General features: G+C 53.6%; 9 protein-coding genes across 9 annotated transcripts; 6 read left to right on the plus strand and 3 right to left on the minus strand.

Moving 5' to 3' along the window:
- Positions 1-346: 346 nt before the first annotated feature.
- On the plus strand, positions 347-1,782 carry B0T23DRAFT_38503 (uncharacterized protein). The gene is made up of 3 exons (XM_062837510.1): positions 347-473; positions 593-903; positions 983-1,782. The coding sequence occupies exons 2-3, from the start codon at positions 598-600 to the stop codon at positions 1,748-1,750; spliced, it is 1,074 nt and encodes a 357-aa protein (XP_062697867.1). The 5' UTR covers positions 347-473; positions 593-597; the 3' UTR covers positions 1,751-1,782.
- A 383-nt stretch (positions 1,783-2,165) lies between these two features.
- B0T23DRAFT_38519 (uncharacterized protein) lies at positions 2,166-3,404 on the minus strand. The gene is made up of 2 exons (XM_062837521.1): positions 2,997-3,404; positions 2,166-2,921 (listed from the first exon to the last, which is right to left on the minus strand). The coding sequence occupies exons 1-2, from the start codon at positions 3,235-3,237 to the stop codon at positions 2,284-2,286; spliced, it is 879 nt and encodes a 292-aa protein (XP_062697868.1). The 5' UTR covers positions 3,238-3,404; the 3' UTR covers positions 2,166-2,283.
- A 1,151-nt stretch (positions 3,405-4,555) lies between these two features.
- On the plus strand, positions 4,556-7,310 carry B0T23DRAFT_371831 (mediator of RNA polymerase II transcription subunit 1-domain-containing protein). The gene has a single exon (XM_062836675.1). The coding sequence runs from the start codon at positions 4,896-4,898 to the stop codon at positions 7,167-7,169; it is 2,274 nt and encodes a 757-aa protein (XP_062697869.1). The 5' UTR covers positions 4,556-4,895; the 3' UTR covers positions 7,170-7,310.
- A 3,604-nt stretch (positions 7,311-10,914) lies between these two features.
- B0T23DRAFT_38588 (uncharacterized protein) lies at positions 10,915-14,340 on the plus strand. Its single transcript, XM_062837567.1, has 2 exons — positions 10,915-13,585; positions 13,643-14,340. Exons 1-2 carry the CDS (start codon positions 11,051-11,053, stop codon positions 14,327-14,329), a joined length of 3,222 nt encoding a protein of 1,073 aa, XP_062697870.1. The 5' UTR covers positions 10,915-11,050; the 3' UTR covers positions 14,330-14,340.
- A 341-nt stretch (positions 14,341-14,681) lies between these two features.
- B0T23DRAFT_38579 (uncharacterized protein) lies at positions 14,682-15,265 on the plus strand. Its single transcript, XM_062837563.1, has one exon. It carries the CDS (start codon positions 14,835-14,837, stop codon positions 15,177-15,179), a length of 345 nt encoding a protein of 114 aa, XP_062697871.1. The 5' UTR covers positions 14,682-14,834; the 3' UTR covers positions 15,180-15,265.
- An 87-nt stretch (positions 15,266-15,352) lies between these two features.
- B0T23DRAFT_410051 (putative DNA replication licensing factor) lies at positions 15,353-18,649 on the minus strand. Its single transcript, XM_062839391.1, has 3 exons — positions 18,431-18,649; positions 15,971-18,347; positions 15,353-15,881 (listed from the first exon to the last, which is right to left on the minus strand). The coding sequence occupies exons 1-3, from the start codon at positions 18,433-18,435 to the stop codon at positions 15,609-15,611; spliced, it is 2,655 nt and encodes an 884-aa protein (XP_062697872.1). The 5' UTR covers positions 18,436-18,649; the 3' UTR covers positions 15,353-15,608.
- A 209-nt stretch (positions 18,650-18,858) lies between these two features.
- Positions 18,859-21,283, plus strand: B0T23DRAFT_331165 (putative zinc finger in N-recognin-domain-containing protein). The gene is made up of 3 exons (XM_062835720.1): positions 18,859-19,348; positions 19,407-19,461; positions 19,522-21,283. The coding sequence occupies exons 1-3, from the start codon at positions 19,215-19,217 to the stop codon at positions 21,085-21,087; spliced, it is 1,755 nt and encodes a 584-aa protein (XP_062697873.1). The 5' UTR covers positions 18,859-19,214; the 3' UTR covers positions 21,088-21,283.
- A 1-nt stretch (position 21,284) lies between these two features.
- On the minus strand, positions 21,285-25,795 carry B0T23DRAFT_351281 (uncharacterized protein). The gene is made up of 2 exons (XM_062836073.1): positions 25,382-25,795; positions 21,285-25,193 (listed from the first exon to the last, which is right to left on the minus strand). Exons 1-2 carry the CDS (start codon positions 25,467-25,469, stop codon positions 21,547-21,549), a joined length of 3,735 nt encoding a protein of 1,244 aa, XP_062697874.1. The 5' UTR covers positions 25,470-25,795; the 3' UTR covers positions 21,285-21,546.
- An 11-nt stretch (positions 25,796-25,806) lies between these two features.
- B0T23DRAFT_435725 (uncharacterized protein) lies at positions 25,807-27,847 on the plus strand (the record flags this gene model as incomplete). Its single annotated transcript, XM_062840541.1, has 5 exons — positions 25,807-26,459; positions 26,528-26,628; positions 26,667-26,740; positions 27,033-27,412; positions 27,600-27,847. The coding sequence occupies exons 1-5, from the start codon at positions 26,135-26,137 to the stop codon at positions 27,845-27,847; spliced, it is 1,128 nt and encodes a 375-aa protein (XP_062697875.1). The 5' UTR covers positions 25,807-26,134.
- Positions 27,848-27,890: the final 43 nt, after the last annotated feature.

The raw sequence follows: 27,890 nt of genomic DNA on the forward strand, positions 1-27,890 counted from the left end.
TGATTGGCAGTAAGCGGGTGCAACGGGGATTAACAACGAAGTACATTATTAATCGCTTTTCAAAACGCCTTCCAGATCCAGACGCCAAAAGTGCCAGATTGCCGGGGGTTCTGCACCGGATGGAGATGCGTTGTCAATGAGAAATGGGGTACCAGTAGAATGGTTCAGGTTACGCCGGAGAGTGTGAAGCATAGATGGAGATAAGAGAGACATTGCGGAACATTGTTGACCATTAATTGTATCGTGGTTGACGGTTACACTTGTGTTCGGAAAAGAGATGCCGGATCAACAATCACCAACCCTAACCCCCGATCTTCAACTTCTGGAAACCTTCCTCAGGAACTCCATCACGAAATGCCCCACTGTCCCGAGACGTCGACGGGAATGGCATGTCTCGGGCTGAATTGACTTTGGAGTTCCACCCCGATTAGTCGATCATTACTCGATACAATCCAACCCACTTGGTGTTGTAGGTCAGTGACTGCTTTCATATCAGTGTGAATATCTTCACTTGAGACTTTCACTCACTCACTCGCACAAACCACTCAGACCAACCTCCCTCCTCTAACATCACCAACACAACCACCACCAGACACAATGGCTCTCAAGGACTCCTACCTCCTCCCCGCCGCGGCGGACATGCACGTCCACTTGCGCAACGCCCCCGGCCCCATTGCCGAGCTGGTCACCCCGACCATCCGCAAGGCCGGCATCGACACCGTCTTCGTCATGCCCAACCTGGCGCCTCGCCCCGTCGTCACCGTCGATGAGGCTCTCGAGTACAAGAAGGCCCTCCAGGCTTACGACCCCGAGGTCAACTACCTCATGTCTCTCTACCTTCACGAGAGCATCACCCCCGATGAGATCCGCAAGGCCAAGAAGGCCGGTATTGCCGGTGTCAAGGTTGGTCGTCCTTCCCTTATTCTTTCCTCATTCTTATTCTCATTATTACATTCCACTAACAAACCTCCTTCATGAAAAGGCCTACCCCCGCGGCGCCACCACCAACTCCCAATGGGGCGTCGTCTCCTTCGACCCCTTCCACGACGTCCTCTCCACCATGGAATCCGAAGGTCTCGTCCTCAACCTGCACGGCGAGATGCCTTCTTCCCCCACCGACAACGTGACCGTCATGAACGCCGAGTCCAAGTTCCTGCCCACCCTCACCTCCCTGCACAGCAAATACCCCAACCTCAAGATCGTGCTCGAGCACTGCACCACCGCCGACGCCGTCGCTGCCGTGCGCGCCTGCGGGCCCAACGTGGTCGCCACCATCACGGCCCACCACCTCTCGCTGCTCGTGGACGACTGGTCCGCCAACGTGCACCACTACTGCAAGCCGAGCGCCAAGTCGCCCGAGGACCGCCGCGCGCTGCTGCAGGCCTTGGTCACGAGCGAGGGCAAGTTCTTTTTGGGCACCGACTCGGCGCCCCATGATATCTCGAGCAAGAAGGGCAAGGGCAACACGGCGGCGGGCGTGTTCACGCAGCCGTATGCCTTGGGCTATGTGTTGACTGCGCTGGAGGAGGGCATTGCGAGGGGAGATATCAAGGAGGAGCAGGTGACGGAGGAGGTGCTGGCGGGCTTCCTTAGTGAGTTTGGTCGCAAGTTTTACGAGCTTGGGCCGGCGGAGAAGAAGATTTTGGTCAAGAGGGATGGGGCCGTGGTGGAGGAGAGTCTCAAGACGGACAAGGTGGAGATTGTGCCGTTCAGGAGCGGCGAGAAGACGTGGAGTGTTGAGTGGCAGTGAGTGGGAGTTAAACAGGTCGTAATTTGAGGAAAGGACCTAGGTGGGCAATGAAAAGGCTAGGGTTCAAAAGTGAACAAAATGGGGAGTTTGGGTCTGGAGAGGTTTTGTGATTTGGGTCGGCCTACGGGATGTAGGAATTGCCTTCATAGAGGTGCAGTAGAAGAGCAACAGGCACATGTTTAGATGTATGAAATTGGGAGTTGTCTTTAGTTCACCGATGGATTTTCGTTCGTGTGTTTGAACTTGTTGATGACCTGGTACTTGGATGTCATCAGGTTCCTCCATGAAAGCCCTCATGAACAGGGACAAAATGTGGTATTCCGTTACCCTGCGTGTTCAAAGACCAAATGCAACCTTTCGATCTGATGCTCAGACAATGTCGCAAAAGTAAATATCTTTTAAAGCACCCTTATTAATCGCTTATGGGTTTTATCGTATGCACAATTTCCCTGTACGCCCACCCTATGTACCGTAACACCATCAACAAACAAACAACAAAAAAGGGGTATCACCACAAGCCGCTGATACTAGTCTCACGACACAGATGGCTGTGGTACCTCCGTCGGTACCCCCGTCACGCCAGAACCATTACTCCCACTCATCTCTCCCAAACCACTACTTTCAGCAGCCTCGTTCGCAGCCGCCTCCTCTGCCACAGCCTGAGCAGCCTGTGCCTGTTGCTCAGCATCCAACTTCTGCAGTTCCTTTTGCCTTTCCTTTTCAGCCCTATCAATAATATCATCATCATCACTCCAGAATTCATCATCATCCGGCAACTCAGGCATCGCCATCCTCTTCCAGAACCGTAGCTCCTGCCTCATGGCCTTGGCATCCACCGTCCGCTCCCATCGCTTTTCGTCCTTGTCATACTCGGCGCGGAACTTGCGCACAAGCTCGTTGGCCTTGCCGGCATGCGCCTGCATCTCCCAAATCTGCTCGCGGAGTCGACTATTTTCGGCGCGCGCCTCAGCTAGTTGGGCGCGGTATGAGTGATGCCAGGCTGCCACGTCTTGGACGTGCTTGGCTTTGTACTCGTGGAACTTCTTGAGCATGGTGTACATGACTTGTGAGTACTGTGAGAGGAGGGCGGCGTTGGCGTCACGGGAGAATTTGGCCTTTTCCAGGGCCTCGGTGAGAACTGAAACTAGTTGGTCTATGTTTTCATCCTGGTCTGAAATTGCACAAATGAGTTAGCAGGCTTGCAGCTATCATTCATCATATTACATGAGACTAGGGGGAAACATACTCTTGAGTTCTTCGCCTGCGGCATTGAGTAGTTCGTCATTTGTGAGAGACTGTGACCTTGCCCGCCTGCGCACTTTGCCAACACCCGAGACGACCTCCTCCAAAGCCCGTTGGTTCTGCGCGAGTTGTCGACTCAATTCCTCAACCAGGCCGTAGATGTAGTTTAGCTCGGCTTGGTGCCCTGCCGGCGTGGGGAGGCCAACCATGGCGGCGGGCATATTACCAGCGTGCATGCCGTTCATGTCTTCTTCTTCGTCTGTTGCTTCTGGTTCGTCTCTGGGCTTCGACTTGGATCTTTGTCCGGCTGGAAGCGATTTGGCTCTTCTCCGGCCTCTCGACGATATTGGGAGTTCGAGCGGAGTAGAGAGAGGCGACGTGGCTAGATTGGCATAAGCACTGGCAGCTTCCAAGATGTCGGCAACGTTATCGCCACTGATGTCTCGAACCAGCTCAAGGTGAGGTCTTTCAGACGCACGAGGGGTGCTTGGACGTGCACGTGAAGAACGAGGTGTGTGCGGAGATGGAAGTGTTGGTGAAGGATCCGAAGTCGCAGCAGAATCAGGTTTCTAGTCCTTAGATGTACTCGTTCGTGTGTGTCCACGGATCCATTCAAGACTTGGCGGCTCCAGAATCTGTCTGCGTTGACGGGCTGGTGTGCTGGAAGAAGGGGTTCGGCCAGTGTCAAGATTCTCCTTCTGGAAGCCTGCACGTGGCCGGCGTTGAGGCTCTAGAGTCAAGGCAGAGCCTTGAATAAACCGAGAGCTTGTGTTGGGTGAAGTGCCCAGAGGAACTCTGCTGGCCAACCGGGCTGTTTCCTCTGTCGTGTTTTCCAGTAACTGTCCCGAATCTGGGGATGCGCCTGTGTTTTTGTCCGGACTTTGGTTGTCCTTGTCTGAGCCCGATTGGGGGCAACTCGTGGAGCGTCTCAGCACTATTGTGACGGTAGAGTTATCGATGCCGCGAAGTATGTGGGTTTAACAATGAGACCGTATCTGGCGTCGTGATCGGGGATGGAGGAAGGATAGGAGCAGCTTTGGTTGATGTATGCGGTGGTGATGTTGATAGCTAGCGCGTGTTGGTTGATACTGAACTCGGCTACTTTAGCTATTTTTTTGTTTTTGCTGATCGAGACGTATACTAGAAGTCCTGGAAGTTCGTGCGCGACTGGACAACGGGAGACTGGTTGAGAAGAAGAGAAAGAAGACGGATGTTGGTTGCTTGGAGGTTTAGTCTTGGTTGTTGACATTGAATGTCGAGGGGCACTCCACCTTTCCACATCCATGCTGTTGCTGTTGCATTGCAGGAGCTGACCTCATGCCTGCCGGTGGGAACTGGCCCCACCTACTTACTCTTGCTCAAGTAAAGTCAGTGAAGGACCGCTGAAGACAGAGGCAGTTACAGTGGGTTATAGCACACCTAGTGTACCAGTACGGGCACAACGGGCACAACGGGCAGCGATGGAAGGCACCTCAACCAGGGGTCCGTGCACGCCCCTTCCCGCCGTCACTTCAACATCAATCGCCGACCTCAGCTTGGGTTTCTCGACTTCCATCGTTCCTTGCTTAGGTTACTCCCTCTCCAACCTTTAAAAAGACACTCCCGTCAAACGTGTGTGGTTTGGTGAAATAAATATTCGACACACACTCAAATCATCTTATCGACATTTACAGATTGGTCATTTGGGCGGGCCTGTATCAATCAGTACTATCATTATTCGGGACCACGCGCAGCACAGAGAGAGAGAGAGAGAGAGCTCAGAAGACTGACCCTCCCTCCATTCACATTCCCGGGTTTTGGTCTCAATTGATTGGCTCTTGTCTGTCACCCCTCGACGGACTTCGAGCTCTCAATCTCACTCTCAACAACAACGGAACAGAAATCTATGTAAACAAACGGCAACATGACCACGCCAACACCCATGAAGCATACTCTTTCCCAGCAGGGGAGCGGAAGGACGCCTTCGCAGACACAGCATGGAGCAGCAGCCACTCCTCCTGTATCCACACCCTTTTCCATGGCTCATGCTGCTCTATCCCCTCACGGTTCCCGTCTCTCGCCGCAGGCAGTCAAAAAGTCCCCGGCCATTTCGGCGGCTGCCCTGCTAAATCATCCTACCAGCACCAGCGCTGTCAGCTTTGATAGTCCGTCTGCTGCCGCCGCATTCAGCAATTTGCAGCTGTCTGACCTGGATTTCAAGAGCCTGGGTGGTCTAGCTGGCCTTCAGGTTGGGAGGAACACCGAGGATGAAAAGGCCAAACGGCTAGATGAAGTCATCTCCATCCTCAGCCAAAACCGCGGTTACGTCAGTGAGGCTGGCCTGGAGAGACTGGCCCAAAAGCTGGAACTCGACTGCATGTGGGATGAGCATATGGCCGGGGAGTCGAAGCGAACGCTAATAATAGCTGGCTCGGCCCTCGAGCTTCTCATAGGCTTCACAGACAACATTGTCCAGTCACTTACCTTGGCTTTCCCCGAGTCTTCGGAGAGCGTTAACAAGCACGCCGAAGATGCAGGAAAAATTCTTCTGGAGAACCTCAAGCTGCAGCCCGGCCAAAGCCCACTGACCAAGCAGCTCGACAAGTTTTCGGTCAACTTTGAGCGTCTGGCTATCTTGGATAAGTTGAGCATTGCCTCGGTACTTAACCTGTACGAGGCTATCGCCGGAGTCTTTGACAGCCTGAGTCGGTTACATCAGTGGGAGCTACAAAAGGTTCGCGAGGATGCGTCCCTTGCCGGACGGACTGATGAGTATCTTCGCAACATCGTCCTCTGTAATCGCAGCGGAACTCCTGCTATGAATGCCCGGGGCAAAGTAGGCATGAGGATTGACTACTGGAAGAACAAGCATCTTCAGCCCCCAGCAAACCCACAGATGGCCGCCCATGTTGAGAAGCAGGAAAAAATCTGGGGCATTCTTGTCGGATGTGCCCCCATCAACAGGAATCTCGATGTGAATGTCCATCCCGTTCGGGTTTCTAACCATTGGATCTCCGAAAATGTTGAGTTGCCCCATATTCCTGGAGATCTACAAACGAGCCCTATGGTACACTGGCTGGAGCCCGAAGATACAATCGTTCCCCCAGATCCTGAAAAGGCTGGGGATTCTCTCCTGGGCCCACGCCTGCCCTCGGTCACTTTCAGCGCCACTTTTGATCCTCCTATCCATATCTCTTTTGGCCTTTGGGAGCAGCTTCGGAGTATGGGCATCGGAATACCAGCCATGGACGTATCAAAGTCCTTCGACAACCTCGTGTTCCCCATAGCACCCGGTGGCTACTACGATCCAACAGAACCACGAGAGATTCACCACACAAAGGGCATCACTTACCAGTTACCAGGTTCACCAGCTTGGTTATCGAGAAAACACGCCAACTCACTCTACATCTACAAACCAGTATACGGCAAGACCTTGACCGAGGCCTCCTTCTCGCACCCGCAGCACCTCATCGCCATGCTGCCCTACCTCAGGCAGTACGCCTTCCTGTCCACACTCCTAGAAAACAGCTTCAAAGAGGACACGGGTCCGAAACGGACTCCTCCTCAAACCACCATCCACCCAGACTCCTTTTCCACAAAGACCAGCACCAACCGCGACGAATTCAACCGATTCATGAGCCTCTCCCCCACCCTCGTCAAATCTCCCAGTGACGAAGCCCCAACACCAATGGACATCTCCACCTCCATATCCATTGACGCCAGCTCTCAACCCAACCACAGCGGCACCGTACCCATGTCCATCGACGGCGCCTCCCAACACATCTTCCCTTCCCAAGCCGCCCACTCCCAACCCACCTCCCACCTCTCCAACAACAACAACAACCAAAACCAACAAGTCCCGCTCACCAGCGGCGGCCCCAACAACCACAGTGCCCTCACCCACACCTTCACCTCTGGCCCGGACCCAGAAGCAATCAAGATTGACATCAACCTGACCATGGTACATGCGCCCCGGCTGCAAATCGCCTTCCCCTTCCGCGCCTCCGAGACCGCCATTGTGGTGCTGGAGATTCGCGAAAACGGACAGGTGCACGTGGAATCGCAGAACGTGCTGGACGAGCGGAACAGTGTGGCGCCAAATGGACGGGAGAGGCGGGTGGAGGACTTGGGCAAGATGTTGGAGACGGTGGAGGATATTGGGAAGTGGGTGGAGTTTGTGAGGACGAGGTGGGCTTAGGGTGTCCAAGGGCTGAGGGGGGTGAGAAGATGGAGATGGGTATAGACACACACAGGGAGAGGGGGGATGGGGAGGGAGTTGGAAAATGAGACTGGAGATGGGGATGGAAATGCTAGATGAAGAATGGAGAGGCAGAGGAAGAGGAAGAGGGAGGGAACGGAGGAGGAAAAAAAGGAAAGGAAAGGTGGGAGGGAGGGAGGTGTAAGAAGCGGATTTAGCTTCTGACAGAGCAGGATTCCGATTTACATCTTGATTCACGAATCCCTGTGGAGAAGTACGGGAGATTGTCATCATCCCCTTTTGTTGAAGTAGACACAGATATCAGTTACATGAGCCTGTATCTACGTCCATCTGTGTGACGACGAGGGCCAATCAGTTTGGTAGGGAAGTGCGTTCATATCTAGCTAGAGTGAATACACCTTAAACAGATATAGACACTCATCCTCATATTTGATTGACTTGATCGTAGACTTATTTTTGGGAACTCAACTTTGATTCAATACTACTATAGTCACTTTTGTTTGGTTTGTAAGTACATGTAGATGTGGACCCCATACACTTGGTAGAAGCCTCATATCCAAGGTAGACTCTCACTTATCAAGTTAGCAAGGTTTCGTCGCTTTGCAAATTTGAAGTGAAACTTGTTTGATTGTTCTGGCGGTTCAAGATCAGATACATAGTTCTGAGGCAGTGGTGGCTTGGATCGAAAAAAGGATGGAAGTAGAATGACCGAACTATCGTTGCGGCAGTCATTTTGGGCATAACTCAGAGAAGATGTCATCGGACCCTGATTCATGGTGATACAAACCTCAGCCGCGCCGGCTTGCATCATGTTGGCAGTATCTGTTGGTTGGATCTTGTTTCTGAGATCGCAGTGAACAGTTTCATGCATTTTCTCACCGTGGAATCTGTCAGTCCGCTTGAACCGTACCTGGTCTCACCGGGGCCGATTTTCTCTTTGTACTAATCACGCCAGTTTCATCCTGGATTCTGGGTTGGTCAATCCAGAATTTTACTCTGTTCCAAAGATATGTTTCGTTAACGGGGAAACATCAAACAAAACGAGCCGCAAATTGGAGAGTGGGACCATGTTGCGGGTTAACTTTGCGGGGGATGTGAGGCTCTGTTGGCTTGGCTGGCTAGAGGGAGGTGAGTTGTCGCCGGCAGGTGCCACGCAGACAGTGGTGTAACGCTGATGGTCCGTGATCCGAGCCATGATCCATCTCTGATTGGCTGTCATATGAAGGATGGAAAGGTAGGTACGTACCTTCTCAACTAGTGTCTGTGGTGTACCGTACCATAACGTCCATGTATCAGGCCCGCTACCCTGGGCGGTCGTAGGAATGAACCGAACGCGGATGGTCCACTAGAGGTACCGCTCAGGTCGCTGTTTACAAAATTGGGAAAGAAGTATATCCAAGTGCAATGTACTTACCGTGACTTGCTCGGTTTATTCTTACGACCATTCGCCTGCGTCAAGCCCATAGAGCGAGTGGCTCGGTTCTCCAGATTCCGAGTCCCTGAAATTCCAGGAATGAGGGGAAAGAAAAGAAGGGGTGATGGTAAATGCTTTGTGGAATGTGGTGTATGAAGTTTACGTCGTTGTGGGCATGCGTCATGGACAAGTGGAAGCTCAGAACAGCCCCGTCAGGTGGTGTGAAAAAAACAGTCCGGACACGCTTATACCAAACCAGACCCCGCGAGTATCCGGACCTTTTTTTCACGCCACCTGCCCGTGTACCTGAAAGTAAGGGGAACAGACCGGAGAGACAAGCGGGTTGGGTACTCCCATTCTGTCTTGTGGGAGTTGATTGGCAAAGTTGCCGCATTCCATCAAGTTGAGACAGATGCTCCAGGTGGAACAGTCGGGTGCTGGCTGGGGAAGTATCGTCCGAGTATTCGACAAACCCAAGAATCAGCACAACTGATATAGTCGCTGTTCTGAACAACCACAGACTGCTAGCAGCACAAACTTCTAGTCTAGTGTACACGTGCAAGAAAACTGTCTTATAGTTTGAACCTCTCCGTCGTCATCGATGTTGCCAAAATGTGGATCCAAAACGGCTTCTCGAATGGACTTGTTCTCCAATTGGCGGGCAGGCCAAATGATCCTAGCAAAGCTGCCACGAACGGTTCGTCTGATTGGTCTGGGCCAGACAATCATGGTTCCCCCGTCGATAGAGAAAGGCAGATCTGGTAACTGCCGCCTATCACCGAGATCTCATCTTCTGAAAACTGGAAAGAGCAAAAGGAATCAACGGACGTGGATCGGAAGACCAGACCCAGACTGATTGCCTTTTTGTTGACCTCGTGACATTTTGTAGTGTAGTATCTTACTGCCCTCCTTTTTCACGCTTTTGCTACCGGCACAAGGGCGGTGAAGTTCTGCAGTTCGTCCCACAGGGTTGAAGATCCCGCCACACAAGAGATCCCGTCTGTATGTATTTGTCTGTCTATGCCTGATGCAGCAAGGGTCTGAGGCGTGAATGCATCCATTGTATATATTGGGCAAAAGGAATGGATGCACACTTTCAAAACACCCTCCTTCTGTGAGTGAAATCTGCTTTCGATGCCGCGGAAAGAGCAAGCAAAAAGTGCATCACTGCATGATCGATGGTCAAAATAAGTGGGATCTTGCAGTGAGGTCACAGTGCAATATCGAGCTAAGGCAGGCACGCTGGCAGGCCAGGGCACTGGTACCCTTGCCACTCTCTCACTGGCGCGCACCCTGCGTAAAAGTGGACGAACGCACCTGCACAACGCGTACAAATTGGCACGAGCAGTTGGCAGCATGTAGCACTCAGTGAGATGCCCCAGTGTGACTAGTAAACAATCCCCGCCGGCCAGGGCTGCAGATGAATCCTATTACATAAGTTCCCTGTCGCTGGCACTTCAGTTTCTTGTGCGCCCACTCACTGCCTGTACAACCTTCGTACGATACGTCCTCCATCGACCTTGACAATTCTCCATATCCAACCCTTGGCACTTCCCCTCAGTCTCGGATTTCCGATCCATTCTCATCCCATCCCTTACAGCGCTCTGGTATTCCTCAGCGAGTTCCAAACGGCGATCACTTGTCCATTGTTGCCGATTTAGCATTTAAACTCCCTCCATTGTTTGCGTCAGCGCCCGCGTGCCCCACCCCTAGGTAGCGACCGCAAACCCTCCCCGCCGCCCATACCAAATACCGACGGGAATTACATACAGTACGACGGCCTGTGATACCGCGCGGAACCCGTCTCCAACCACGCCACGCACTCATCAACACTCCGGAACACTGGGAGTGAAGCCTCACCAACTCACCGACAAACCGAGGCTGCCTGTGCTGGTCAAGTGTGTGCGCGCAGCACCTGCGCAGTTGCCCCGATCGGCCTCTTGGCCGCAAGAGTGCAACTTCCCAAAGTTGGCGACATGCACATTGCAAGCCGCTAGATGCAGGAAGGAGCTTTGGACTGGAACTAGGCACCCCCGCAACTGAAACGGAGGTGAAAGGAGGAGAACAGAATTTGGAGCAACATTGGAGGAAGGAGCGAAAAAACATCGGGAGCACTTTCTGCCTCGAAGATGCCAGACTTGGTCTGGGAATGAACCGGTCTCGCCTCTCAACATCTGACGTGTTCCTGTGACAATTCCCGTCGGCTCGCTCACATTCTCCCCATCTCGGGTTTACTGCCTTCTCTCAACTTCTCGATTTATGCAACTACCTGACCATCCAACGGCTCTCTTACTTCACGACATCACGCCGCCTTTTCATTAGGTTATCGGAGTCTGGAGTTCCAGGTTGATCACTCAGCCTTCCCTTTTACGACTGTCCTCCAAACGGGCTCCTATCACCTCCCACAAACAACAAAGACAGACAGACATTGACTGCTGTCCAAGATATGTCATATCCGAATGGGAGTGGGGGTACGCTTACCCTACCCTCGCCGACACACATCCATTCCGTTCGATCTTTACGAAAGGCCATTGCACGATCGCCCTCCAGGGCTCGCCAAGCTTCGACTACACCAGCCGGTTCACCACAGTCCCTCTCCTCGCTCGCCGTTTCACTCTCGCAACGACCTTTGGGTGAAGGTTCTACTCCGCTCAAGCCTAGCGAGCGTCTCTCGACCCGTTCATTGAGACCTGCTAGACCGGTCAACAGGCCGTTATCCAGGTCACGAATGTCGCAAAAGAGTCCCCTCAGAAGGTGCTTTGGCTCCCACAGGGACTCGGGCAACCCCCTCCCACCATCCGTCTCGGCTCCTGAAGCCCGTCCCCGCTGCGGAAGCCCTTCCTCGCGCAGCCCTAGCCCGATAGCAAGCCCCGTGGCAAGCCCTGTCCACCATACCGAGGTGACACTGATCATGGATCACGCTACTCTGGAAAGCCCGCTCCCTAAGCGGCGCAGTCTGGGTCTCAGGGCTGACCTCCTCGATGACCCTCCAGCGACATCGCACCCATTCGACCCCGATGACGATGCGCCCAAAGGATACGAACTGCGGTCGTCCACTCGCCGTACCACCCCGCCTCAGGATTCCGTGGCCTCGCCTGATATTTCGAGCCTACCCAAACGAACGACCTCTCTCCGTAAAAGTACTTTACAGCAACGCCATGATGATCAACGCATCTCGTTGGGTCGGCGTGTTGGAGAGAAACAGCTTAACCAGGCATCAAAAGCTGCTGCCCCTGCTACTAGCACAACCCGGACCAGGCCGAGGCTATCCCTCGATCAATATCTCCCGCCTGATGACCGTGGCAGCCCCTTTACTCAGGCGCCTTTGCCAAGCGCCTCGGTTCATCCACTTCCTCGGCCGCCAGCCCAGCGTCACCCCTTGTCTCGGACCATCACACAGTCCTCATCCGGCTCTAGCCTCCCCGATGAGTCGCCCACGCATCCTCCTGTGAGCTTGGGCGAAAAGCCCAGGGTACCTTTGAACTTCTCAAGATCACTGCCTTTGGGAGCTCGCCCCCTAGGTGCAAAGATTCCACCGCCCGTGGCTACACCAAAATACAAGCGAGCCAAGCCATTTCAGGCTGCCTTTATGTCAACGGGACTGGTGTCCAAGATGAACCGAAACCCCGAGGCCGGCCCGCCCAAGCGTCCTGGAGATAATTCCGAGATTATGCCCGACACTCCTTGCAAGAAGCAGCCTTATGACTCTTCAACGTTTCCCCCAAAACCGCTGGGAAGTGCCAGACGCCCCAGATTGTCTTTTGGCACTGCAACTACCCCTCTTCCTAATGCTTCGAGCACGCCGCGCGGCAGCCCATTTGCTCCCCAGGACCGATCCGCAAGTCTGTTCTTCAAGCAAATTCGTGGAAACAACCTTCGAAGAGCAAGTCTGTTGAGTTTCGAGGGCGAGGATGCAGGAGACTCACCTGAGTCCGATGATTTTCCCCCGCCAACACCGACTAAGAGTCTTTTCAAGTCACAATCAACGCCAGCACACCCGCAACAGGCACAAATGACGCCCACTGCCACACGGTTCACACATTCTGCGTCTGCTTTCGGTATTGGCAAGGAGCACAGCACGCCGAGTTCAAGCTTCGGATTTACAAGTCCACTAGGTCGACACAGCAACGGGCAGACAGATCGTCCCACCACGGCCGACGGTGAACCTCTCCCAGTCGGCATCAAAGACTCATCGCGGATGAGCCAGTCTCTCCCCTCCTTTACCATGCGCCGCGGACGTGGCAACTCCTTCACCACTCCTGCCCCTGTCAAGACCAACCCCACCATAGTGGAAGCCTCAGAAAAGCATACACCTGATTCAGCCAGCCCAGTGAATCCAAGGAATCCTAAGACACCTTCGGAAACTATGGGCCCGCCTGACGGAAATTTCTTGTCCATCTCAAATGCTCGCAAAGGCAATATCAAGTTTGCTCGGTCGCCGTCGACACCTACAACACTCGTCGGCCCAGGACTTCCGTCAGCAACACCTGAAGGCCAGCCACTTACCAAGGGGCAGAACCGTCGAATCAGTTCTACGCCCCAAAACGTGAATGCTCCTAGCAATGTCGATGAAGCACTGTATAGTCGCTTCGACAAAGCTGAGGTGATTGGGGGTGGTGCCTTTTCGCAAGTGTATCGTGTTGTTCAACGCTCCACAATGGCTTCCTTTTCGTCATTTACATCAACTCCCAGCAGACATACGCCCGAGGTAGAGAAGGTCTTTGCCGTCAAGAAAATCGCTTTTTCTGGCCATGGTGAGAAGCAACGCGAAAGCAAGATGCGCGAGGTCAACGCCTTGAAGGCCCTGAGTACTTCCGACAAGATCGTGCACTATGTCGACAGCTGGGAGCAAAACGGATGTCTATACATCCAGACTGAGTATTGCACCGAAGGCAGTCTTGACGCATTTCTCAGAGAAGTTGGGCAAAACGGCAGGATGGATGATTTCCGCATCTGGAAGACATTGCTTGAACTAAGCCAGGTAGGCTAACTTAGTTTCGAATCTCCCACAATGGCTTGCTAACTGATTAACTTGCAGGGTCTTTCCGCCATTCACAGCGCTGGCTTCATTCACCTGGATCTGAAACCTGCCAATATCTTCATCGGGTTCGATGGCTATCTCAAGATCGGCGACTTTGGATTCGCAGTCCCATGGCCGGCCCCCAAAGGGGTCGAAGGCGAAGGTGACCGAGAGTACATTGGTCCTGAGATCTTGTTGGGACAGTACGGCAAGCCAGCCGATATCTTTGCTCTTGGACTTATCATCTTGGAGATTGCTTGCAATGTCTATCTTCCCGACAACGGTCCCACATGGCAGGCCCTTCGAAATGGCGATCTGACGGTTGTGCCTAGTCTTACCTCGAGTGATGCTGGTGGTATCATTCGGGACGCACAGATTTCTGCCGATGATGGCGATCTTTCTGCCTTCAGCTCAGTCACATATGACCCGAGCAACTTGTTTGGTGCGCAAAAGAGAAGCGAGCTCCAGGAACCCCCAAGGTTCATGATGGATGCCAATGATCCGCACTCGCTAGACAGCGTTGTCCGGTGGATGATCCAGCCTGAGCCTGCGAATCGACCTACGGCCGAGGCTCTACTGAAGGTAGAGTCCGTCGACTGGGTTGCTTGCCGCAGGACCGCCGGAGCAACGGTGTACGAAGGCAACTGGGGCTTGGAGACCGCTTCGACCACGGAACAGTTCGACACGACGATGACTGACGTTTGAACAAGCATCTTGGAAAATTCATCACCTTGCATCCCGGGTGGATATCGTCTTGCCGGAGAGGGGTCGGTTGTCTTGCACCGACCCTTCACCAGAAGTATATATGTGCCTAGGTTTTGTCGGTCGGATATGTTGGCTGGATATCCACCACGGATAGGATTTCGAATCATTTGGGGCCCATTGTATGAGCTCTGGGATATCATATCCTTTGTATGGGATTGCTACATTGCGACAAAGTTCCTTTCCGATCTGAACACCATTCGATAACCGTTTGGAACAGCGGTCGGTTGTCTTTCGATTGGTCACAGAGTTTAGTGGCATAGTCCGCTTTGGGCTGTGGAATCAAGGTTACTCCGACCATTTCTCTATTCTCTCCCTCAACATTTCCTACTATTTTACGTTATGAGCATTCAACTGGAATGCTAAGCGACCACTTTTAGAAGCCTTGGCCATCTGCTCGCTTAGCTGTATCGGCAAAGCCAGTGGCAAGACTGCAACTTAATTTCGCATGGGACAAACTAGGATCAGTCATATTTTCAGCATTTTTCTGCTACGGCCGGTTTCATTGTTATGGGTACCACAACTGGATCTTTTCTTATGCATACATCGGCGTTTGTGGCAAAGGCAGGCGATGCATTACTATAAGGGAAATGGGATGTGGAGACACCACAAGTTCCTGGCGTTTTGCGCTTCCCGTCATAACTACTGTTTGCTTTACTTTGGGAGAAGAGCATATTGTCTTGTATGTCATTACGCGTGTAGACGTACGTGTGTATGGACTAAAACTGTGAGATGTAGCATTGTCTATCTATCTTTTGAGGGAAGGAAAGGACAGTTGAATGACTGTACTTGAAAGAAGCGGTGGGTGGTTTACACTCATCGGATGGAAGATTGGTTGGTTGCTCTCTCCTTGTTGGCGTGGTAACGATGGGACAGGCGTATCACAAAATAGGGACAGTTACATCATGATGTTATGAAGGAATGATACGACACTAGATAGGTGGAGGCAAATACGATTGCTGATAATGCCAGTTTTTGGTTTCATCACTTGGGGTTCTATTTCGCTTGAACCGAAAGAAAATATGACATTATGCCATCCACAATACGTAACAAGCGTACAAGATGATATACCCAACGCCTCCACTCCGGCTCTAATCAAGCCCTTTTTACACAAAGTTCATAAGCGACCCAAACAAATCCCAACCGTGTAATCTTCCCCGGTCCTTCACAAAAAGCATGATTTCATATCCCTCCACTTACTTCAAAAAGTCATCAGAGTCTCTCAAGCAGCAGCGCTCACACCCCTCCTAGCACCGCCCCTCCTCCCCTGAGAGGTGCCGCTCCCAGAGCCATTATTACCAGTACCAGGCCTGTTAAGCGTATACTTGGCAAAAGCCCTGGCAAGCGCCTTCTTGCAGCTGACCTTTTGCGAGCCAACAAAGGACTCGACGGTCACGGCGATAGCGCGGTCAATGTCCTGGGCGGAGCAGTACTCGGAAAGGCGCATGCGGCAAAAGGCTTCGGAGATGCGGATGATGGCTTCCAAGTGACGGACCTAGTAGAGATGAGGAGGTTAGTATGTGTTGTTGAGTTGGGTTGGGTTGGGTGATGACGGGAAAAAAAAAAAAAGAGAAAGAAACCTACGGTAATAGGATAAGCCCCCGTCGCCAAACTCTCCCTTCTCATATCCGCAAACAGCCTCGCCACCTTATCCTCATCCATGTGATACAGCTTTGGCTGGCACCGCTCTCGGGCATAAAGGATATACTTCCTCAACAGCTCTTGTGGGATTTCGCCTTCCTTTTTACGGCCGTGTTCACCAGTTTGCTGCTGCTGTGTCTCAGCAGCAGCAGCTTGGGTGTCGTGTTCCACTTGCATTGAATCACCACCGCTAGCGTCCTGCGTGTTGTTCATCAACGGATGACTCCTGCTATGCGACCCGACAATGAAGCGCGCCAGCCGCTCATCTTCTTCGGGCTCGACTGTGTCGCGCACGACGCAAAGGATGTCGAAACGAGACAAAATCGGCTCGGTAAGCTCCACGTTGGCAGAAAAGGGAATGGTGGAGTTGTACCGCCCGCCAATAGGGTTAGCAGCGGCGATGATTCCGCATCTGGCCTGTAGGGTCGTGACGATACCGGCTTTGGAGATGGAGATGGTCTGCTGCTCCATGGCTTCGTGGATGGACGTGCGGTCCTGGTCGTTCATCTTGTCGAACTCGTCGATCAGGCAGGTGCCCTTGTCGGCGAGGACGAGGGCGCCGCCCTCGAGAGTCCATTCGGACGTGAGCGGGTCGCGCCGGACGGAGGCCGTTAGACCGACGGCGGAAGCACCCTGGCCGGTGGCGAAGACGGCGCGGTGGGCCGTCTTTTCGGCGTATTTGAGTACTTGTGATTTGGCGGTACCGGGGTCGCCGAGGAGAAGGACGTTGATGTCGCCACGAATGTGGTGGGCGCCGACTTGCTTGGCGACGCCGCCGAAGAGGGAGAGGGCGACGGCGGTCTTGATGTCGGTGTGTCCGTAGATGGAAGGGGCGACGGAGTTGATGATCTTGTCGACGATATGCGGGTCGCGCGAGAGGCGGCGGATCTCATGCTCGTCTTCCTCGGTCATGCGGAAGCCGGCGAGCTGGTCATGGGATTTGACAATGTTGTTGGCTTCAAGGATGGTGGCGAAGACGGGGAAGCCGTTGCGGTTGTTGAGCTGCGCGTCGTAGTTGTTGCGGTAGATGCCCGTTACTTCGATCTCCTCGCCCGGCTTGGCCTTGTCGATCAGGTCCCAGAGGAGAATGACCTCGCGGTGACGGGGCAGACGACCGGCGGGAACGGTGCCGGGGGATTCTTGAAGGGTGAGCTTTTGGTAGTTGCGGTAGACGGTCTTCTCGGAGTTAAGGGTGAAGGGGCCACGAGACTGGCAGGATTGGCAGTAGGAGATCTTGACTTCGACGTTGGACTCTTGCTGGAAGGGACCGAGAGTGACGCCGCACTTGGTGCAGTCGAACTTGACGTACTTGAGCTGGGGGAAGACACCGGTACGGCGGGTGACGACACCGCTCACGCGCACAAGACAGTTGAGGTGCGACTGGCGGAGCTGACGGAGCGTGTAGTGGATGGGAAGATCGAAGATACGGACGTGAATCTCGGCGTGAATGCGCTCGTAGTCGGGGTAATGGAGGAGGACGACTTCCATGGCAACCTCGTCGAATAGCTTGAGCATCTCGGTTGGCGCATTGGCGAGGAAGTATGCAAGAATGGCCTTGGCCGTAGCGAGGTGTTCGTAGGAGACCTCGAGAGACTCGGCGTTGATCTCACCGAGAGTACGAATGCGGTTGCCGTAGACGGACGAACCGCTCTCGTCGGTGTATTCTGTGAGGAAAGCCTTGAACTCTCTGCGGATGGTCTTTTGTACAGCCGGGACTGAGATCCATTCGCTCAAAGTGGCAGCCTTGACATCCATCAGGGCTTCGAGAGGAAGTTCCGAGTCCATAATGTCGCCATCCATATCGACATCGGGGTCTTCATTGTAGCGGATTCTTCGGCGTCGTTCCAGGTTGGCAAGGTCGATATCACCATCGTCGTCGTCACCAGGAAGATATGTGGTGCCCATTCCCATCCTCACGTGACGGTCTCTCTGGGCCAACTTGGCTTCAAGACGGCGCCTTGCGGCGGGGTCGAGGGCCTCATACTCCTCATCGTCGATGTCAATTCCTTCGTAGGCGTCGTTTTCGTCTCTTTCCCTATAATCACGCTCGAAACCTTCGCGGAACAAGTCTACATCGTCTTCGGCCAACTCGTCGAGGTCGTCAATGTCGTCTTGGATTTCAGCGGCGACGTCTTCCTCGATGTCGTCGTCCTCATCTGCGCCATGGGCAACCGGGAAGGCGGGAGGAGAAGAGGGCATGACGGGGCTCGAAGCCCGGGGAAGCGAGGATGCACCATCGTTATCGTTACGCGCACGCTTGCGGGTGGCCCTGGGAACGGCGCCACGGTTGGCAGAGGACGGGTTGTCGCGCAGCGGGGAACTGGTATTGGAAGAGGCTCAGTTAATCACTGTTTACTTGCGAAGAGAAGCCGTGACAGACGAAAGAGCAAGAGGCATACATACCTCATGATTGCGACTTGGTGAAGGGTATCTCAGAGGACTGTAGCCAGCTACAGATGGAAGAAACAAGAGAATGAAGGATGCTGGCCTGGTTATTGCTATGGAGAATGAATGCCAGCCAGAAAGAGGATATGTTGCGGGGTGAGACAGAGAGACAAACAGCGTCGAGGAACCACTGAATGAATGTTGCCCTTGCGATTCGCTTGCGACCTTGTCCCTGCTTTTTTTTCGCGTTGCAGTCCAGGGAAGACGCGCCAGACGTGATGCGCTAAGCCGGATAAGGGCGGTCGCGTTAAGTGGTTGCTGTGGTTTAATGGGCTTGGCAGTACGTACCGGACCCACTTGGTGCTGCTCTTACACGCCAATTCGACTTGTCGAGATTCCAAAAAAGTCACAAAAGCCCAAAGTCCAAGTGAACAACGACGAGTAGAAGAAGCAAAGTATGAGCTATAAGGTGCTACATATTTCAGGACGATGTTATTATTGATCAAATCACCTTCAATGAGATTCCCTTGAACCCAATTCCAATCTGTGCTGCTTGGACACCTGTAGTGCCTTGGACCAAAGGGTACATTGCAAGCTCGGTCCTTCTCCCCCGGGCCGCTCTCTCACGCTTTCACCAACGCGCCCCCATCCTCCTCTTCGCGCCCCAGCAATTGTTTCTTGTTTGAATACTTCCGGACAGAACCCATCTTTCGTGACCCAGCACCATCCTCAAAGCTCCTGTTTTCTCACCATTTTTGAAACTCATAGCGACTGTCGAAGGTTGACCGTGAAAGCATCACCAATGGATCCCCAACCGGCGCAACAGCCCGTCGAGGCCGCTCCAAATGGCCATGAAGCTCCAGGACCGGTCGCGCTCACCAAGACTCGTACTGAGAGCTTCTCCGCGAAGTCGGAAAACTCTCAGACTGCCGCAGAGTATGTTATCATACATTGGAGTTACCACACGATACAGTACTTACTAACCATGGTCTAGCTTCATCCGCGACCAAATGCAACTAGAGGCCGACGCGCGCGAAGCTCTTCCATACGTGCGTATCCCTTGTCTTCTCTACCCTTTTTCCTTAATGTCAATCCTAACCTCCCACCAGAGCATCGAAACCTGCACCAAGCCTCTCGGTCCCCTCCGCCAGGCCGTCTTCTCCTGTCTGACCTGCAACCCACCACCCGCCGACCCGAAAGCGCCCTACAACGCGGCCGGCATCTGCTACTCCTGCTCCGTCCAGTGTCACGGCGAGCACACCCTCGTCGAGATCTTCGCCAAGCGCAACTTTACCTGCGACTGCGGTACCACACGCTTCCCACCCACGAGCCCGTGCAACCTGCGCATCAATGAGGAGACGGGCACCAAGGGCGACGTGCACTCGGAGGAACCAGATGCCAACAACAAGTACAACCATAACTTCCGGAATCGGTTCTGCGGCTGCGAGTGCGATTATGACCCGTTTGAGCAGAAGGGGACCATGTTTCAATGTCTGGGACTAGGTACGGCAGAAACAGGCGGTTGTGGAGAGGATTGGTACCATCCTGGGTGCATCGTGGGTTTGGGTCCAGATTGGTTTGAGAAGATGGACATCAAGGATAAGCCCAAGTCTGCGGCGCTGAAGACGGCGATCAAGACCGAAAATGGGTCCTTACCTACAATCGCGGAAGACGAGACAACAGAACAGAACGGCGCCCTTGTTGAAGAGGCAGAGGAAGAAGACGAAGACGACGATCCACCTCCACCGCCTGGCTTCCCTGCCGATGACGACTTTGAGGGATTCATCTGCTACAAGTGCGTCGAGGCGTACCCCTGGATCAAGAGATATGCGGGTACTGAAGGATTCCTACCGCCTGTCTATCTGAAGAAGGAGGAGGAGCAAACCACTAGTACCACCTCGGAACTCGAAGTCAACGGCGATTCCTCATCCAAGAAGCGCAAAGCATCTGACGACGATAACGAAGACATCGAGGAATCCCAAGAAAAGAAGCCCAAAACCGATGAAACCGTCCAGTCAACGACTACCGCCATCACTACAACCGAGTCCCTCACAACCAACGGCTCTTCCACCACCACCACCACCATCAACACAACAACCCTCACCACCATAGACTCGTCCTCCTCCACCACAACCCCCCACCCCAACCCCAACCCCAAACCCTGCCTCCTCTCCTCCCTCCCCCCACCACCTTTCTCCTCCCAAAAGTCCCTCTTCTCCCTCTTCTTCACCACCCCCTCCTTCCGTTCCCTCCTCTGCCACTGCCCCCAATGCTTCCCTCTCCTCATCCCACACCCCCACCTCCTCGAAGAAGAAGACACCTACGAACCCCCCGTTTCCGAAACAACCTCCCCCTCCCATTCTCTACACGGCGGAAGCAGCAGCAAGGGGTCGGGATCGGTTCTCGAAAGAGGCGAGTCGGCTCTGCGCAACATTGATCGGGTGCGAGCCATTGAGGGCGTCATGGCGTATAACCACCTCAAAGATAAGTTGAAGCCGTTTTTCAGAGAGTTTGCAGAGAGTGGGAGGGCGGTTAGTGCGGAGGATATCAAGGCGTATTTTGCAAAGTTGAGGGGGGATGGGGAGGTTAGAAGGGGTAGTCAAGGAGAGATGCAAGAGGAAGAAGAGGAGGGGGTGAATGGTGGTGATGGGAGGAAGGAACAGGATGGGTATTGATTAAGGTTTTGATGGAGTGTTTAAGTAATATGTAATGGGCGGATTGTGGTTGATTGATCGATTGATTTATCGATTGATTGATGATACCGAAACAAGAGGGCAATGGTGTTTAGGGAGTTTTGTGGGTTTGGTTGGTTTGTCTGTCTAGTTCAGTTGACAATGTCTAAGGGGTAGTCACTTTGAGGCACAAGTCAAGTACTGTAGAACATATATGCTGGTATTGCTTGATAGCTACGACATGAGCTCGATAGAAGCCCAAAACCTCCATAAATAAGAACAAATGAAAATCCCTCCCAGACCATCAAAAAGTCTCCCATTTGCAACAAACCACAAACTCCCCAATCGGCACCAAAAACGCCCGCATGTGCTTCCTTCCCAACACCACCCACCCGCCGTTAAACTGAAAGCAAATAAATACCCCCACCTCGCTACCTTGACAACAACTCCATATTAAACACCTCACTTCTGCTGCTCAGAGGCAACCTTCTCCTTCTCCTTCTCCTTCTCCCCCTTCAACCTCATCGTCAACTCGGACGTCCCCTGCGCCCCCGTCCCCGCCGCATTCAAGCTCTTCATGTTCGCCTCACACTTATCCGCCAACACGGCATTGCCCTGGACAGGAGCCTCGACATTCTTCCTCGCCATCTCCTGGCTCTCCACAAACCGGTCCCAATGCGCCGGGTCCATCTCCCTCAGCTTGCGAACCACGTCCTCCTTGTTCTCGATAAACACTGCCACGGCCCCGCGCTCTTCCACCATCTTGGTGTACTCGTCGTCGTCGAGCTCGTCAAACATTTCGTGCAGCAGACGAGCGTGGTTCGGGTCGGCTCCAATCATTTCCACGCCGCAGTTCAACAGCATGTAATGCTCGGGCTTGACGATGCCCGTCAAGCCCGAGCGGAACTTGTGGCCGGCACGGAGGACGCGGGCTTCTTCGTCGGCCAGAGCGCGGGAGGACAGAGAAAGGGTGGAGTTGGACCGGACCAGACCACGGGGTTTGATGCCAAAGGCGGCGGCTTGCGCGGCTTCGGCGTCGTCGGCGTCGTCGCTCCAGATGGGGGCGAACGGGGCAAGGTCGATGGAGGAGATGGAAGTTCCCATGAACTTCTCGGCGTCGTCGTACGGGTAGTTGGTGAAGGAGGAGCCCGAGGAGATGAAGGAGGCCGAGTCGGCGGCAGTGGTTGAGGCAGGAAGTTCCTTGGTGTCGGGAAACTCGTCTTCGAATCGCTTGATGATGCCCTTGAGGGTGTTGTCGATGAACATGAGACGATGATAGGCGTGGGTATCTTCGTGCGAATCCCTGGCCTTTTGGATGGCAGGCTGTAACCTGGTGCGGATCTTCCTTGCGCTGAGCAGCAGGTGCTTGGAAGTCTCCTTAGCCTTGCCGACGGGGAGGTGAGGCTTAGTTTGCTCATGGCCGGCCTCGCCGTCGCCGACCGACTCGCCAGATAGAATCCTAAACTCTTCGTCGCAGTTATCCAAGCAGCATGCCAAGGCCTTGACGACACCAGTGCCACCAATAACGTAGTCCTCATCCGGCGCAATATCCAGGTCATCCTCTGGATCATAGGGCTGAGTGACATCAGCACCAACCAAGCGCTGAAGCACATCGGGGTATTCAGGCTCAGCCGGGAAGTCTGGCAGGCCGCCGGTCATAGAGGAGAAATCGCCAACAGTCGACATGTGTTCACCCATGTTGCGAAGGCAGTAGGCAACGACCTGCTTAGCCATGGCCTTGACAAGATCGCTCGACTGCTCATTAGGAACCTCGATATCCACGGCGACGAGGCTTCGTGAAACCCTCGCGGCAGAGAGTAACGACGCGAACAGCGCAAAGGCGGACTCCTTCGCCTCATCCGTGTTTGCATCCGTCAGTTCCACGATTTGTGGGTTCTCCAAGAAGCTGACATGTGCAAGGCCAGGAATCTCTGGCAGAATCTCGGCAAGGGCGATGACTTGCTCAGGGGTAAGAGCGCAGTCAACGAGGTGTATCCTCTTCAAGGACGGCATCGCGGGCAGATACTTGCGCAATACCGCAACCGCACTGACCTCGGCGTTGAAGAGCGCGTGGTTGTGGGACAGATCGATATATCGTAGCTGGGGTAACTTGACCAGCGTCGGCAACAGCTGGGACAGAGCTGCCGGTGTCAAGTTACAGTCAGCCAAGCTGAGTGCCGACAATGGACAGTTTTCTTGGTCCAACGCCTCCGTAAGCTTGTCAATATGATCCCGCAGGTCATTGCCGCCCAAATCGAGGCCATCGCAAGTCGGCGTCGCCAAAAACCTCTTGACATGAGCCAGGCCCTGATCTGTGATGTCGTTGTTTGCAAGAACAATTTTCCTGATGCCGCACTTGAGGACTCCGTCCATGACCAACCCAAGCTGCTCTGTAGTAATTCCAGTTTCACCCAAGCTCAAAAGAGTAAGCGTTGACCCCCCGAGGCGTTCTCCGAGCGATTTTGAAAACAGTTGGCAAAGATCCATAGTCTTCTTCGCATCGCTCGCTGTGCGAGTGGTCGGGCTGCTAGGCGGCGGCTGGGGGAAAGGAACCTGAGACAGATCCAGCACCTTGAGGGTGTGACATAGGTAAACGAATAGGCAGATATGCTTCCAGCCCTCGGCCCCGATCTTGTTATTTTTCAGAATGAGTCTCTCAACAACGCCACCCTGTGGTGTTAGCCCATCCGGTCCGGTCTGCTGCTTTCGTCGCTTGAACGGGTTCTTCCTGGCAGCCAACAGACCGGCGAGAATAACACGGAGACCCTCATCGCTCAAACCACAATTGTCCAAAATCACCTCCTTGATCGGGACTACGGCCAGATAATCGCCGAGTGTTACCAGATCGGGTAGCTGCAGCCAATATCCACTGAGGTCCAGCTTTTCCACCACTCCCTTCTCGGGTGCCATGTTTGCGGGGTCCATGAGCTGCTCGGTAATCCTCTTGAGGATTGGCGTCTCGCGTAGTTGACAACAGCGGCGGTATATCCTGACGGGGTTCGTAGTCGGCATCGATTGCGTCCGGCGACTGGAGGACTCGGACTGCTGCTGCTGCTGCGGCTGCAGCTGCGGCTGCGGCGGCGCGGTGCTACCGCCGTCATCGGAGGAATCGCTATCGACGTGGATTTCCATCGGAATGGTACCGTTCGCCTCGGCAAGCTTCCTCTTCTTCTCTTTCCTAGCCTTCCTCTCTTCTTCGCTCTTCTTCTTCTTTTCCTTTTTCTTCGTTTCGGCAGCGGCCTTGGCTGCTGCTGCTGCCTCTGCTTCCCTGCTGCTCTCCTCTTTCCTGTTGGTAACCATGATGGTGCCATCTGGCGCTACATGAGTGGTTACCACCTGGGGCTTTGCATTTGACTTTTTCGCTGCGTCGTCTCCGTATCGTGGCATGGGCGCAATCTCGACGTCGACGCAGAAGGCAACTCGCCGAAGTTTAGCCTGGTTTAGACCGTCAATGTCACATCGTTCCCTGTTCTGATCGACATTCAAAATCCTTCGCTCCACCAGGCCGTGATTATGCCCCTTCATTCCGTTGGTGCTCAGTGTTCCGTTCGACGACGATAGCCTTCGGAAAATGTGGAAGACGCCGCCTTGGGCGCGACCAGGCGGGGCTGGGATGTAGGGACCGTCGCCTTCGTGTTTTGTCGCGTGCTGAAGGACAGCGTTCTTAGCAGGATTGACCTTGGGCACGGAGAATTCGGCGTTCTTGGGAGATGCAGGATTTGGTGATGGCGGACTTTGCGCGGCGCCGTTTGCGGACGAGAGCTTGGAGGCGATGTTGGAGAACCACGAATTCCTTCTCTGTGGGGAAACGCCGATTGGCGGCGTCCTTCCTTCGTCCGACCCAGTTCTCGTGAATCCCGGTGCGGCGGGCGATAGTCCTCCTATTGGGATCGGTTTCGCAGTTGTGGTGGATGTTGTTGTGGTGGAGGATGTCATGTTTTGGGTGCTCGATGGCGCATTGAGCATGTCTGTCCTGAAGCCATTGGTTGCTGCTGGCGCCGACGCTGGGGCAAATTCTGGAGTCGCAGTGCCGGGAGAAGCAGAATAGGGAATGTCGAGCGTATTTTGGGATAATGTCTTGACGAGAGAAGCTCTCCTGCCGATCTTGTCTGGTAGAGGGGAAGTTTGTGTCAGTTACGGCTTGTTACCAAGGTTCGCGACAAAGGGCCCGAGTTGTTGTAAGCAGGAGGATGTGACGATGCTTGTTGGTTGATGTTTCCGCGTGGGCCGGGGCATGGAACCCAACCGTGTCGTTCAAGTCAAATAATATACGTGAATAAAATATAGAAGAGCAAACCTTTGGGATTCCCGTGTGTCATCCAACTGACGTCTACACCGTGGATGTGCTCCATCTTGGGGAAGGGCTCGGGGCCGACCGTCGACATGTCGTGGGCGAAGTGTGAAAGGGAATTAGGTAGACAAAAGTATAGAGAAAAAAAAATTAAGGGCCAAGGTCAACTTGAGATATTGGAGAAACAGGTGGTTTGGGGGACTCGCCCCGAGAAAGATAAATGTAGAAGAAAGAAGGAAGGCCTTGGGACCTGTAACAGGGAAGCGGCGTGGTCAGGCCGTGTCTTGGAAGCCTTGGTGCTTGGTCGAGGATGGTCTCGAGGCTTGATTCCCGTTGCTGCGGTACTAACGTAGCGTCGTAGTACACAGTAAACGTGGGGTGGGTGTGTCTCCGAACGGGAGGGTCCTTGTCCTCTTTTTTTTTTTTTTTTTTTTTTTTTTTTTTTTTTTTTTTTTTTTCTTCCTCGCAATGGCGCTTGTCTCGTCTTGTCTCGTCTCGCTTGGGCTGATCACTGATGCGTCGATGGGTTTTTTGCCCGCTCGTTCAGCTGCTGCACGGGTATAACGGGCTGGTCCAGTGAGTGGTGAGTGGTGGGCGGTGGTCGATCTTTAGGTTGGTCCGGGTTAGGTAGGCCCGCCGCCTGCGTGTGGTGGTTCAGGTTGTATGCCGTGTGGATGTGGATGTCTGGGCCCGATGTACCTTGGCACACTCGAGGCACAGTATATGATGTAGAGGCAAGCAGTGTACCTAAGTGACTTTATGGTAGTTGTGCCGCTGAGGCGATGGTCAAGCTCTCGCTTTTCTAATAGAGGAGGAAGCTATTCCACGAAGAAGAAGAAGAAGAGAGAACAATGGAAAGAAAGAAGCCATGGTGTCGGCACAGATCGGATGGAAACTGCCTGGCATGGAGTCTCTCTTGAGAGGAACAGCCCGAGACGGCACGGCAGAGAGATGGACATGAGGACCTTTCTCAGGGTAGCAATTCCCCATCAACTAAAAAGAAGACAAGGTTTCGCCGCTAAAGCACCTGCCCAGTGCCCACAGCAGCAGCAGCAGCAGTGTCTCTCCACACGTCCAGCCGTAGGTATGTAGTGTACATGGAGCCCGTAGGTACCTCTACACGGCGATGCCCACTGGCCCACCCCGGCATAGGTTGCCCACGGACCAAGTCGTCGTTCGATGCGGAGACCGTTTTTGACGCTTCAGATGGGGCTACGGGGCAATGTTACAGAACATGGCTTTTCAACCATGATGTAAGTATTCGGAACTCGGTAAGCTGTCCACCAGATAGTGTAGTTCCTGGCTTTTGGCTTTCAGCACGGCCCCTCACTGGCCAACGGGGGGATGGAATGGGGGAGAACCACAGTAGGTCAGGTTGGTGTCTGTCTGCACATGAGAGCCTACAGTAACACCAAAGAATGCACTGATCACATCAGATGCAAGAAGCAGTGTTACTGTCGACGACCATCATCTGGACGAGCACAAGTACAATCGAGAAACCGAACAATGGAATCGATGGCGAAAGCGTGGTCACCTTCTGTTCTCGGATCAGCCAAGCCGTGGTACTGTATACCTCCTCCGTGGTCAGGAAATCCCACATGCCGTTGGGAAAACATTTATTACATACATACATACATACATGAAACCCTTGGAAAAGCGCGCAACATCCGCAAAGAGGAAATGCTGCCAGCGAATGGCGGTTGACTGCTTGCATGAAGGACCTAGAAAAAGGGGAAAGCGGCGCATCACAAAAGAAGCTCCTCCTCCTCAAGTCACCAGAGGCGCCACCTTGCGAACCAAAAATCCCCACCACGACCGACATGAACATTGATCTCATATGGACTGTTGAAAAGCCGCGATGGAGACTGGCTCGGATATGCCTGGGGCTGGCGCAATGCTGGCGGCCACTGAAATGTCGCTTGCCAAGCCGTTTGCCGGTGGATAAAGCCTTGCAGTCCTGTTCAATAATTCTCGCATTGGATGTGTCAGTGTCCGGATGCCGACGGGTTGGCACTCTCCCACCCAATTTGGCCTTAGGTACCTTATCACTTCCTTCCAGTTGGTTTCTCGATATATCCAGCCATCCCCCGCTAGAAAGCCCAAAGAACTTTGGACACAAGTTCAGCACATGCATACCTCTACCACAAAGAACACACACACACACACACACACACACACCGCTGCAGAATTGAAAAAGTAAAGAGAGTGTTTATAGTGTACATAGTGCATGTCACACGTCAGCAGAGTGTGGCCGCGGTCCATCTTCAAGTTAGTGTACTAGGTTGTGCGAGGTCCGCTATGCAGTCCCTGCGCCCCGTCGGCGACTTGATCAGCAGCCGCACCGGCGCCGCCAGCGTCACAAATTGGATACCTCCAACCCTTGAAATGGATATCAAAAAGATTAAAATGATGGAGCAACGGGGAACCGCTAGACACGACAACAGCCAGACAGACGGCAACAAGTGTCGCTGATAGTGTACATGGCAAAATCCATAGTATCGATCCAAGTTCCAGC

The sequence above is a fragment of the Neurospora hispaniola genome (genome assembly GCF_033458365.1).
Source record: "Neurospora hispaniola strain FGSC 10403 chromosome Unknown B0T23scaffold_1, whole genome shotgun sequence".
Classification (NCBI taxonomy): Eukaryota; Fungi; Ascomycota; class Sordariomycetes; order Sordariales; family Sordariaceae; genus Neurospora; species Neurospora hispaniola.